General features: G+C 41.1%; 1 protein-coding gene across 2 annotated transcripts in view; it reads right to left on the reverse strand.

The window, feature by feature from the left end:
* OXR1 (oxidation resistance 1) overlaps nt 1-13,005 on the reverse strand; it is a 356,049-nt gene extending 343,044 nt beyond the window's left edge. The window contains exon 1 of one of the 2 annotated variants that reach the window (XM_074986758.1): nt 12,927-13,005. In XM_074986758.1, the coding sequence (XP_074842859.1) occupies nt 12,927-12,943 (17 nt within the window). In that variant the 5' untranslated portion in view covers nt 12,944-13,005. The remainder of the gene's footprint in view (nt 1-12,926) is intronic. The other variant, XM_074986759.1, reaches the window with a different exon arrangement.
* Nucleotides 13,006-13,232: the final 227 nt, after the last annotated feature.

The following is a 13,232-nucleotide window of genomic DNA, read 5'->3' on the forward strand; positions in this document are numbered from 1 at the left end:
ACCCCGTGCCTAAAATCACTGCTCTGAATGCTGCTGCTATGCCCATGAAATTTTCCAAGTGGAAAGAAAACGAGGTAGGAGAAAGGTGTACAGACTAACATCTCTACCCTCTCCTTTACACAGCAGCTGCTCTCTCACTTGCTCTGGCTATAGTTTAAATAAATATATTCCAATTAATTTAAATGCATTTGGTGTGCTCACAAAACCACCCTTCAGTGAGTCTGGAGCACTTTTTCCCCAAGAGCTTTTGATTTCTTCTCTGCATGCAGAGACACGTGCTTAATTAAAACTTTCCATTAAAGCACCATTAGCCAGACAGACAAAATACACCAAGTTGCACTTCGACGCCCTGCCAGAAAACCAGCAGTGCTGACTCTTCCATTAAGTTAATGAAAAGTAGTTTAAAGTATCAGTGAAAAGGATGATTCATCACCATACCATACAGAAATATACAGAAAACATATGGCTACCATCTGCAGTAGCTACAAAACAATCTCAGATGCAGTCACTTGGTTGCTTCTGATTGGCTCATATTACTGCATGCTGATTGGTGATACTATACCAGTTACCTTTTAGAATATCATAATAAAGTAAATCACCGATGTGAACCTTTAAAAAATGTTAGGTAACTGCATGCACACATCCCATTATCAAACAAGATCTATGCTGACTGCTCCTATTCACCACTTCGAAAAGTTACACTTAGGGCCTCATACAGCAACAAAAAAAAAAAAAAAGATGTATGTTACTGGATGAAGATATTAGTGTCATGTCATGGAATTCACAAAAAAGATCAGTTTGCTGGAATTTTTTGTTATGATGTAATGGTTCAAACAGATAAATTATACGCTAGTAATTTGTAGGTTGAGATTAAAAAAGCACTTGAAGAAAAGAAGATTACTAACATTATGTATTTCAAGGAATATTTGAAAAGACGTCAGAATATTACAAAAACTTTCATTACAATGCATAGGCACTGCTTTGAGGAAGCTACAGAAAGCAACAGAAAAATACATAGTGAGCAAGTTGCCAGACATCCTTTTGGCCACACATGAAGTGCTGTTATTTCTATATCTGAAAGAAAATACACAATTACTACTATTTGTCTTGTGCTCATGCCTAGAGACTTCAGCTCCATTATGCCAGACACTTGTTACCACCCCTGTGCATTTTAGACAGATTGGAGAGAGTGAATTAAAATTTGGATTAACATGAAACTGGGAATGTTAAAAATCAGGGCTAGGTCTCAGGTTTCACAGCTTGGATCATCTTACAGTTTCAGTGAAATTCAACAATCATTGCAGACATCTTGTGGGATCAGCAGTAGTGCTCAAATACTCTGCACTCTGAAAAACTCTGCATGTCCAGATATTGAGGCCAAAATCTGACAAGAACAGCAGCTCTAGTAACACTGGAGCCACATCCAAAAAAACCCAGAACTATTCATTAGCATAATAAGGATTCAAAATAAAAACTACTGAGAGCAGGTCTACACAGCAAAGGTATTTCGAAATAACAGCTGTTATTTTGAAATAACTATCCTAGCGTCTACACAATGCAACTGCTATTTCAAAATAATTTTGAAATAGCAGTTGGCTTGTTTCTAAATAGGTAAACCTCATTCTAGGAGGAATAGTGCCTATTTCAAAGGCCCTTTCTACACAGGCCACTTCCTTTGGAAGTGGCATGCTAATACAGGGAACGAAATATTCTAATGAGGTGCAGATGCAAATTCCCTGCACCTCTTTAGCATAACGTCACGTGATTTGGAGTCTGAAAGGTCGTTCTTCTGGACTCCAAAACACCATGTAGAAGTGCAATCCCGAGGGAGCTTCTGGAAGGAAGTCCTCCTTCCGGAGGCCCCTTCTTCCCGAAAATTTTTGGGAAGAAGGGGCCTCCGGAAGAACTTCCTTCCAGAAGCCCCCCAGGCAGCCACACTTCTACACAATGTTTTGGAGTCCGGAAGAACGGTCTTCCGGACTCCAAATCACGTGATGTTATGCTAATGAGGTGCAAGGAATTTGCATCTGCACCTCATTAGCATATTTCACTCCCTGTATTAGCACGCCACTTCCAAAGGAAGTGGCCTATGTAGAAATGGCCAAAAAGAGGTGCTGTTAAGACAGGGAACAGAACCTAATTCAAAATAGTCTGTATGTGTGTAGATGCTGTATTTCAAAATAGCTAAGTGTTGTTTTGAAATGCAGTTGTGTGTGCAGCTGTTTTATTTTAAAATAAGCTATTTTGGAATAGCTCTTCCAGAATAACTTATTTCAAAATAAGGCTGCTGTGCAAACATACCCTGAGGGCCCAATTCAGCAAAGAATTTCAGTATATTTAAGTCCATCCCTATTCAGCAAAGTTCTTAGGTATATGTTTGTGCGCTTTTCAGGATAGTGATGGATAGCTCAATCAGGACACAAGTACTCTCAGCTCTCACTGATTTCAGCTCATTTTAAGTCCTACAAATTAAGCATTTTTCATCCTCTTCCAAATTGCACTAAGCAAAAGAAAAAATGGTGAACTTATGCTTCGTTACAGTAATAAATGCAGATCTACATGGTATCTAGAGTAAAGGCAGTCTAATGGCAAAATTGTGGCTTGACAAAATTCCTATTGACTTCAACTTGGCCCACAATTCTGACTAAATACCATTCGTTTGGCCAAATACATACATACAAATTGCCATCTGGAACATTTTTATTATTGTTCTACAAATATACCTGGTGCATATCATTGGAATTATGCGAGGAACTTGTACGTAACATCCCATTGACTTAAGCACAGCAAAGATGAGTCAAAAAAGAAAGATGTGGAGAAATTGGAGAGGGTCCAAAAAAGAGCCACAAGAATGATCAAAGGTCTAGAGAATATGATCTAGGCAGGAAGGCTAAAAGAATTGCACTTGTTTAATTTGGAAAAAGAGAAGACTGAGGGGGGACATGATAGCAGTTTTCAGGTATCTAAAAGGGTGTCATCAGGAGGAGGGAGAAAACTTGCTCTTCTTGGCCTCTCAGGATAAAGCAAGAAGCAACATGCTTAAACTACAGCAAGGGAGGTTTAGGTTGGACATTAGGAAAAAGTTCATTGCTGTCAGAGTGGTCAAACACTGGAATAAATTGCCTAGGGAGGTTGTGGAATATCCATCTCTGGAGATATTTAAGAACAGGTGAGATAAATGTCTATCAGGGAGAGTCTAGACAGCACCTGGTCCTGCCATGAGGGCAGGGGGCTTGACTCTATGACCTCTCGAGGTCCCTTCCAGCCCTAGTATTCTATGACTCTATGAAAAGAAATTTTGCTTTCAGGAGAGCAAAGTTGTCCAGCCATTCTCTGCTTTCATGGTAATAACAGAGGCCTCTAAAATCTAACAGAATAGATGCAGTCTGCCAGGAGCCAGATGGCCCTGCTGAAGAAGCATCGCCTACACCTAGATCTTTTGGTCATCACAGCAATGGAGCTGATTTACATGCAGGGGAGGGGGGATTTCATTGTCACTCAATCAACAAAACACCAGGGCTGTGGAAGCTGGTGAGGACAGATGATGACAGGCATAACCATGCTTGTGGTGGAATGTTCAGGATTTATTCACAAATGTCTCAAATCACTTGCTTTAAGAGTTTGGGACAACTTTGCCCTAAAAATCTTACCATTTAGTCACTTTTTAATCAAACATTGTAAACTTGTTTTCAAATCTGAAAACTAATCTTGGGCAATGTTATATAAGCCTCTCATGAAACAGAGAAAGTGTTTTAAGTAATAAGATTTGACATTTTCATGGCTACTCTTCAGTTTTCTTCCTTTCCCCATTCGAATCCTCATATTTCTTACCTAGATATTTTCTTTACCTTTTAAAACTGTAGAACTGAGAGGGTAGAGTGTGAGAAAGTGGGTAGAGGAGAGCGAAAAAGACAAAACGGAGAGGCCAGATATGGTGAAAAATTAGGAGGACTAGAGGAGGGGGTGAGAGAATGCAAAAGACAGAAAAATTTAAAGGTGACTATGTGAACAAACTTAATGCTGCCCGAAACTAGAACTTTTATCAGTCGTTTTTGGGTCCAGTTTCTCCTGACTCCCAACTCCTTCTCCTTCCCGCACAACGTCCCAGTTTCCTGAGACAGACACACCAGGGAAAGATTCAGCCCAAATGGTTCAAGTGTAGCAAATGTATAGGAATTAAAAATGAGATTTTACAAAAGAGAAATGTCAAATAACTTTAATATGCAGTGCCAGCATCCCAGTTTATAATACACTCATCCCTCGCTATATGAGCACAATTGTTCCCAAGTTTCTGCTAGTAGGCAAAAACTTGTAAGAGGGACACTAAATTCCCATTAAAATACAGGCAAAAGTCTCTGATTGGTTCCTAGTGTTCCTAACTTGGCAAATGAGCAGCAGCAGGTGATCCTGCTTTTGAAAGGTAAGTGTATCTCGGGGTTTTGGGTAGGGGGAGGTTAAAGGCTGGGGGCAGCTTGGGGCCATGAGTGGGATGAGTGGGAGAGAGGGTTAAAATCTAGTGGCAGGTTGGGTCCGTGGGGCAGGTGGGAGGGGGTTAAGGCTGCTGCAAGTTGGATGTATGGGCCAGTGGTGGTGGTGGGGGCATTCAGGCTGCCGTGGGTTAGGTCTGGGGAGCTGGTGAGGGGATTAAGGCTGCCGCAGGTTGGGACCGTGGGGCCAGCAGGCAGGGGAGGTGTCAGGCTGCCACAGGTTAGGTCTGCAGGGCCATTTGGGTGGTGGCCGTGTTAAGGCTGCCATGGTCTGGGGCCACAAGGCCAGTGGGGGGAAGGGGTGTCAGGCTGCCGCGGGGCTGGCAGGGAGGTCAGACTACGGCAGATTGGAGCCACAGGGAGGGGAGTTCACTCGTCTAGTGAAGAACAAAGGTAAGTATGTGTGTACATCGTTTAAGCGAGTACTCGTAAGTCAACTACTTGTTTAACGAGGGATGAGTATCTTTTTACTTTGGTGTGCGAATCTGCAGTGGGATATTTTATCCATCATGTGTACTTTAGGGCTCTCAATAATCTGCTTATGTTCCTTTCCAGTTATCAAAGTATGTCCTTTTATAAGACCTTCCGTTTCTATGGAACTAATGCTGTGGCTCCTAACATTGGTCACAGGCCTGACCCTGTATCATTAAAATAAACAGGACTCTTCTTATAAGACTTCCTGGTTCCACTTAAAACAGTGGCAAAATTCCCATTGATTTCAATGGTGGCAGCATTTCTTCTTTTAATAGGAGCAGGTCCATGCTGTGTAATCCATGCCCATTCTAAATGTGTACACAAGACCATGCATTCGGTGGTGCCTACCCATGAATACCTGGAAGGAATCTCTCCTTGAATCATGATCCAGCAATCACACTACCTCCTGATTCTTACCAGTTTAATAAAACAGGACAGGACTTGGTTTACACTGGGAAAGCTAAGCACATGTTGTTCACAAATTATTCTCCCATAATGAAAGAGTTAAAAAAAATGTTAACACAAATTACAAAAGAGGGTGTTACTTAGTGTGCTCTATAATTACAAGTGTCAAACCACTTTTGATGCTATAATTTATAGTATTAGTGGTTATGCTTGAATCTGGAATAGAGTACTATAATTATGGACTCTGCAGGAAATAATCAGATGATTCTTATGAAAATCCCAAGGTACAGCAATTGAAACAATGGCAGAATACAATTCTATAAATTACAGTATGGACAAAAAAAAAAGGTAACAGACATTGAAATAAAGTGGGACCTTTTTTCAAGGGCCTAAAGATCTATGCTTTCCGGTTCCCTTTCCAAGAATGCTCAGACTATTGTCCATTCTTGTGACCTCTCTCACCTCAGATAGCTTCTCTGCCAAGAGCTTGTGAATATCTGCTAAGAAATTATCTTCAGCTGCACAAACAGTGGGAGTACATAACCACCCATGTATTTAAAATGCAGTGAGAAATAAATAACTAAAATTTAATTCTGTTTTGACCTCGGAACATATGACATTCACTGTGCCCTTTCTGGATCCTTGCAACAGAGAGTGGGGCTGATTATATATTACTTTAACATGCTTTGTCTCTTCTGCTGTATTAAGTGGTTAACTTAGTTACTGCTGAATTTTATTACTGCAGCAAGCAGAAAAATGAATCATTAAAATGTAGTCTTTTAAACTTTACAGTCATGTTCCAAATACAGAAATCAAATATGGAGCAACATATCACTGTCATGTATGCCAACCGAGTGATATAAAAGGGTTTTATAGGTATGGCATTTGTTTAATTTGATTCAATCAAATATACTTTGGCACAGATGTATGCTGTACTATAAACAGAAGAATGTATTTCTCTACGTTGGCTGACTCTGTATTCATCTTCACTGGCTGACTTGGCTTTGCATTTTTTTTTTTTTTAAACAAAAACATGTTTTCACATAAATGCTATTCTCTTTTGTGTATCGAATCAGCATTCACAGCCCAGGGTATGATGCTCTGTGAGAACATAGATTTAACAGCTAAGGCCATGTCTATACTTAAAAAGTATACAGCAGCACAGCCATACCTCTCTAAGAACATGTGCAGCCACATTATGCCAACAGGAAAGAAATCTCTGATGAACAAAATAAAACCAACTCAATACGCAGAGATCAGAGAGAATGTCTCTAGACAACATGGTGCTGTGCTGCTTATTCTGGCAAAACTTATGTTGCTTAGGGGTGTGGGTTTGGTTTTTTACACTCCTGTTGCTGACACAAACGTGGCCTAAATGATTTTGTTTAAATATTGCATAACATGCTGACAGAACAGAATCCAAAGTCTGCAGTTCACCCCTTTTCAGTATGCAATACAGTATCCCAGAATTCACAGGAAACTCTCTATAAACAACCATATTGTGTATTGGTAGAACTGTGTGCTATGTCCACAAATTTCATAAAGGCACCTCACATAGGTGCTGGAACTAGGCGTAGTGCTGTACTCTCTGGCCTGAAGGAGTTTCTATTAGGCACAGGGTTTGCAGTTTGGCTCGATGAATCTCAGCATTCCCACTAGAAAAATTATTTAAGCACTCCTGCACCTCTCTGACGTCATTCCCTTCTGCCAAATTCTATGAGAGAGATGAAATGAGTCCCTGAAGATGAGTTTTCACGCCTGAACATGGACAAATGTTCATGTGGGACAGCACTGGGGACTGGATTGAATCAGTCCAAAGACATTCCACTCAGCAAAGATGGCTGACCAGGTAAGGGGAAACAAAAGATCCACTTGTGTCTCACAAAACAGAGGTGTTCAATGTCATGGGTGGACCTCCACTTCTGAGCCTGAAGAATCAGCATAATGGAGTGTGAACAAGGACAGGCAAAACTGCAATAACCGACAGCGGCTGCAGAACTGCAGCATGAGGAAGCAGTTAATCATGAAATTGGTGCAAGGTGCTCTCACAGCTCGCCAGTGCCAGGCCACCTGAATTCAGAAAAACACATGCCATCGATGCTGTGATTCACCCACATGGGGTTCCCACATACCCCCAGTCCCTGAAATTGTAGTAGGATTTCAGAGGATGGGTTTCCAGTTGGCCTTGCTGCCATCAAAAGAATGCACATCCCTATCCTTTGTCCACTAAAAGGGCCAATGAATATGTGAACTACAGAGATTGCCACTTGCTGGTTCTCCATTGCTTAGTGGACCACTGCGACTGGGTCACAAACACAAAATTGAAAAAACATGGGAAAAGTCCATGATACCAGGTGCTCAGGAGTTTGGGCTGGTCTCACAAAAGGGGGAAAAAAAAAAGTACTGTAATAGGAATTCACTGACAGGCTAAGTAGCTGCAGTTCCTGGCCAATGAGAGCGACAGAGACAGCCCTCAGGGTACAGAACAGCACAAAACGCCTGCCTGGCTTTCCCTCCCTCAGGAGCTTCAGGGTCATGCCTGTCACTTCCAGAGAGTCTGGTGGAATCAGGCAGGGAGCCTGACAGCCCCGTCAATCCTCCTTTTGCCCACACCAGCCAGGGTCCTGAGCCATGTGCAACTGCCCTTCCCACCAGCACCAGTGGGGATCCCAGGCCACATATCAACCCCCCCACGCCACCTCCAGCACTAGTGGATTCCAGGCTGTCCCCCAACTGGAGCATCTCTGCCTCCTGCAGCCCAATTTTTAATGAGGAATATATAGCACAAATCATGGACCCGTCACATTCTATGAATTCTTGTTTACTGATGGTCCATGACTGTTGCTAAAAATAACAGTGACTAAAACTTTGTAGTTGCCCCACTACAATTCACATTGGCCAAAGTGGACAGTCTCTATGTAGAAGAATAAATGGACATACATCAGATATCAGGAACGGTAACATACAAAAACCTGTAGGAGAACACTTCAATCTCCCTGGACTCTCAGTAACAGATTTAAAAGTAGCAGTCCTACAACAAAAGCATTTCAATTATCAGTAACAGAGAAGGAGCTGCGTTAGTCTATATAGTATCAAAACAAAAAAGCAGTCAAGTAGCACTTGTCAGTCTTTAAAGTGCTACTTGACTGCTTTTTTATTTCAAAAATCAAATGGAGACAGAAATCTCTGAGCTGCAATTTATTTGCAAATTTGACTCCATCAACCAAGCATTAAAGAGACTGGGAGTGGCTGGCCTCTTACAAAAGCAGTTTCTCTGCTCTTGATGTTCACACCTCCACATTACAATCTGACAACCCCCCCGCCCCCAGCCCGCCCCGCCACCCCCCCCCCCCCCCAGCTCCACGCTCCCTGCCCCGTGCAGGAGCCAGGTAACTGAGCAGAGCAGCCTGGCTCCCGCCAGCACCAGTCAGTTTCCCAGCTCCCCATCACTCGCAAGAGCCAGGAAATTGACCAGCAGGAGCAGGGAGCCAGGCACAACCAGGACCAGGGGACCCATCCCAACTTACACAAAATTTGACTTACATGTAAGTCAGGGGTCTACTGTAGTGTATTTAGGTCAAAGGGGAGGCCTATTTTTGTGTATTTTAGCTGTAACCACAAAAAACGTGCAGAAAGAATCTGCAAAAAGGGGCTTTTGCAAAGGGATTTTCCCCTTAGAGAGTTTCTAATTTTCTGTTTAGAGAAGATTAGTCTGCACTGAATAACATTTATATTTTCATCTATTTTCCATCTTATTTTGTGCTCAGAACCCCCATTCGCATGGCTATCTACAGGAAGGCATAATGGCAAAAAAACTGGCTACCACTCAGTTGACTCAAAGCATAATCACAGGTCAAATAATGTCATTCTGTGGTACTTTTCTGACCCCGCTTCTGAGATTTTGCTCACAAGGACTGATGACATACTTTATGCATGGGTGTATGGATCATCAAAAGAGACCCTAAATTAATTCAGAATACCCCAGAATTCTTAAAGGGTGGATGCCTAATTTAGCCTGGGTATTTAAGCACAGTAACGAAAAAGGCCTATTTAACATCTTGCTGTCTGAGGAAGCAGCAAGTCGCACCCAAGAAAGAATGGACTCACCCTTGTCTGAGCGTACATCCTTCCTTCTACATCTATCTTGGTAGCAACCTCTCTTTCTAAATCTTTAAAGTTTCAACTCTCTATTCATACTTACTACCTTCATATTACCTCACTGGCTTTGGAGTGGAACAGTCCTGTCTCCAAGAACTCCCAGGAGGTAGTGAGTATGCTACTTTTCCCTCATAGTATAAGTGCAAACCTCAAGTGTAGTTAGTTGAGAAAGCTGTATTAGAATAATTAAGTCAATCTTGTTTGTAACTGGACACTTATTCTGTAACTCAATACCATTCAGTTTGGATCTGAGTGTTTGCTTGTTTGATACCATCATATCGCTAAAAATAAACAAACTGTAAGAGCTGTTAACAGTGTTGCTTGTGTGATCGCTGGAAATCCCGAGAACCACCTCCAGCCCAGGGCATGTGTCACTTTGGACCAAAGGTGACCAAAGGGAAGGTGCGAACCTTTAATGTTTGAGTCAGAGTGGTGAGGCTACCAGAATATTGCCATCATCATTCCCGTCCAGTCAATACCTCAGGAGAGGCTTCCCCAACCAGGTCTGCCCAATAGATGTGCAGAATCGTCTGGAACTGTCTTCTCACCCTGCCTGTCCCCAGCATCCTATCACACAATGAGGCTAGCAGAGCCAGTCATGAGGCTCGTGACTGAATTGAGACTATTTAAAGCCAAAGAGAGCCTTTGGTCCGACTTATAATAGAAGGGGCACAAAACAAATCATGACCCAGAATGACTTTGAGTCCTGCGCCCTATAGTACAAGAGCCTGAGATGCTTCACATTTTTGTAGCACTTGGACAGAGTCTAGTTAATGCTCACCTCCCCCAGACTCTGTGAAATCTCCAAAAACAAGTCTTTGTTCCTGTTGGTAAAGGCAAAGCTATGGAGGGTAGAGTACTCTGCTCTCTACATGTTTGGGTAAGGGTCAGGCAGCTCAGTGCATTGGGAAAATAGAATGAGAGGACTATCAGTAACAGTGACTTGGTACATGCCCTTTGCACCATCCACACTTCATCATAGAAGGGACACAGGGCCATGTCACAGTGGAAGTGTGTACATGGCCACACCCCTCACACCTGCTAGACTATCCTTCAGATGAGGACAGTATGGCACAATGACAAGTGTGTCCACACACATACGCAAATGCAGACTCACTTTTAGTGGGAAGTGACTGGACTGTCCAACTGCTTCAGGGTAAAACCACATCTTATGGATAAAAGTTAAATGAAAAATTGATTTTCACAAAGAAAAGCCCACTCAACTTCCTGCAGCTTTTAACTGTGATCATGTGACCAGGAGACCTCTCTCTCTCTCCTCATCTACCATCTACCTTTCATAGCAGTAATCAAGGGAACAAGACTGGGTACAACTGAAGATAAGGCAAAAGTTCACTACAATCTATCCAGTAAGGACACAAGCTTGTCTTGTTCTAGCTCTTCCCTGATCTCTCTGAACTTTCATCTAAGACCACTGTCTACGCTTTAGGAGAATCATGCAGGGGGAAAACGAACCCAGCCAAAAGTATTATTTAATTGTTCATAAATGGCCAGTAGCAAAGAGCACAAAGACACAAAATGATATTATGTGTTTCCCTCAAACATCAGTGATAGCACTGCTTGTTACAGGTTTCTTAAGAACAGCTGGGCTTTGTAAACACACACAGAATGCAAAATTATTTCAACCAAATTAACAATTCCATTTTAGTCAAATTTGGGGTCTACACTGTTTTAGAATCATGAGATGTAAATACTGGGCTAGAAAGGACTTCTGCAGGTCTCAAATCCAGCCTCTTGAGCTGAGGCAGTAAACCCAGACTAGCCCTGACAGGTGTTCCAACTTGTTCTTAAACACCTCCAATGATGAGGATTCGAAAACCTCCCCTGGAAGCTTATTCCAGGTTTATTTATTACCATGTTGTCAGTGTGCTCTATGATACAAAGAATGAACGAAACTCAAATGCCTCTATGGCAGCTCCCCATCTGAAGCTTAATGATTCAAACCCTGGATATAAATTACAGCAATAGGTAGAAATAAAAAAGTTCACTTACAGTATACTTGGCTGGTTTTTACAATTTGATGATAGAGCGTTTAGGCTTTAAAGCAAAGTGCTGTGATTTTGTTAAAAATAAAAACTTTGCCTAAGTGACTCCACAATATTAAAAATCATTCAGATTTAAAGGAAAACAAACCTCTATTTTCCCTTTCCCACAATTTAATTTTGTTTCACTTAACACAGCATTTCCTTGCAAACAGTATGTCTCCATAAGCAGAAAATTAAAATGAAGACTGCTATTTTCAAAGAGTACTCACTGACGTTTGAGGACCAAACTGGGAGGTGGGTGGTCCTCAAAAGTCAGCAAGTACTCTTTGAAAATAGCAGTCTTCAGAAGTGGCCATGAATTCTGAATTCCAATATTAGAATATGGGAATTCAGAATTCATGGCCACTTTTGAAAATTTGGACCTAAATACATTACAGTTTTCTAGTACTTGAATGAGGGGACCACTGCCAAAAAATAAAATAGTTTGATTACATGTTTTACCTTTTGTCTGTCTAGCCAATAGCATTTCCTAACTTGCTGTATACAAATCTACAGCATGCCACGTCAGTCGTCTCCTTCCTTCCACAATATAGTAATATAGTGAACCATTTAGTTATTGTACATGACGCACAACTGTGTGAGCTGACAATACTCCAACACCATTCTTGAAATGTACTTGCCCTCATCATATACAACACAGAGAAATTTAGCTTTCAGAAAGTAATTTGTATGGAGAACTTTCATTTTTATAATATTTAACATAACATCTGGGATGGATAAGCAGAATAAAATTCCAAGATCACTAAAAACGATTGGTGGCCTTTTTTTGTTGCTATTGTAAAACTCTGAAGAAATAAAGAAACAGTAGGAGAACAAAATGTTTTGAAGTATGTCACTGATACATCATATATGAATCCTAGCTCAACTGTGGAATAATTCATGGCATAAAATACTATGTTTAGTAGAATCATTTGATCTGGCACAAACTTTAACATTCCACAACCCAGAAAACAAATCAGTGAGAAATAGAAATCCTCAAAATTGCACCTTTCAAAGCTTATAACTATAGTATGTTTGCACTCATGAAAATGAAATAGGTATTACTTCATTTTGTGTATTTTCAGCATATCTCCCTCTATATACTGATACCACCCTCATGTTCTGTTCGATAAGCAAGAAGTATCTGCTTCTGAGTAGCAATACTACAATTCCATTTTATACATTACTCTCTGCATGCCAAAGAACAGACAACAAGGGGAAAAAAAGACAAAACGACAAGTCATGTATCCGTGTCATGTTATATAATATTATATTTAGCACAAATAAAGCTTTATAGTATGGTTACATTCACTATACATTTTTGAAGGATGAATAAACATAAGAGAATACAGAAGCTGACCTTTTAGTTCCAAACATAATGGTACGTGGTTCACTTCACATTGACGAGAGTTCTGTACTACAAAGGCTGTTCTAGTTGACCTGGTCAAAAAAGAAGAGAGACTTTTTCACACTAAGAAATTTATGATTGATGTAAATATCCTATTGTGAAGAATGTCTTTACTATTAAACATCTTCCACCAGAACTCATGAGATACCATTGAGAAGTGTAACAGAAACAGGCACTTATGTACAGCCATATATATGCTGGTGTAGGCCTAAAGCCTGGCATTTTTAGTTAACCTTCACTCAGGCACCTCTATAATTG

Source organism: Carettochelys insculpta, chromosome 2 (assembly GCF_033958435.1).
Source record: "Carettochelys insculpta isolate YL-2023 chromosome 2, ASM3395843v1, whole genome shotgun sequence".
Classification (NCBI taxonomy): domain Eukaryota; kingdom Metazoa; phylum Chordata; order Testudines; family Carettochelyidae; genus Carettochelys; species Carettochelys insculpta.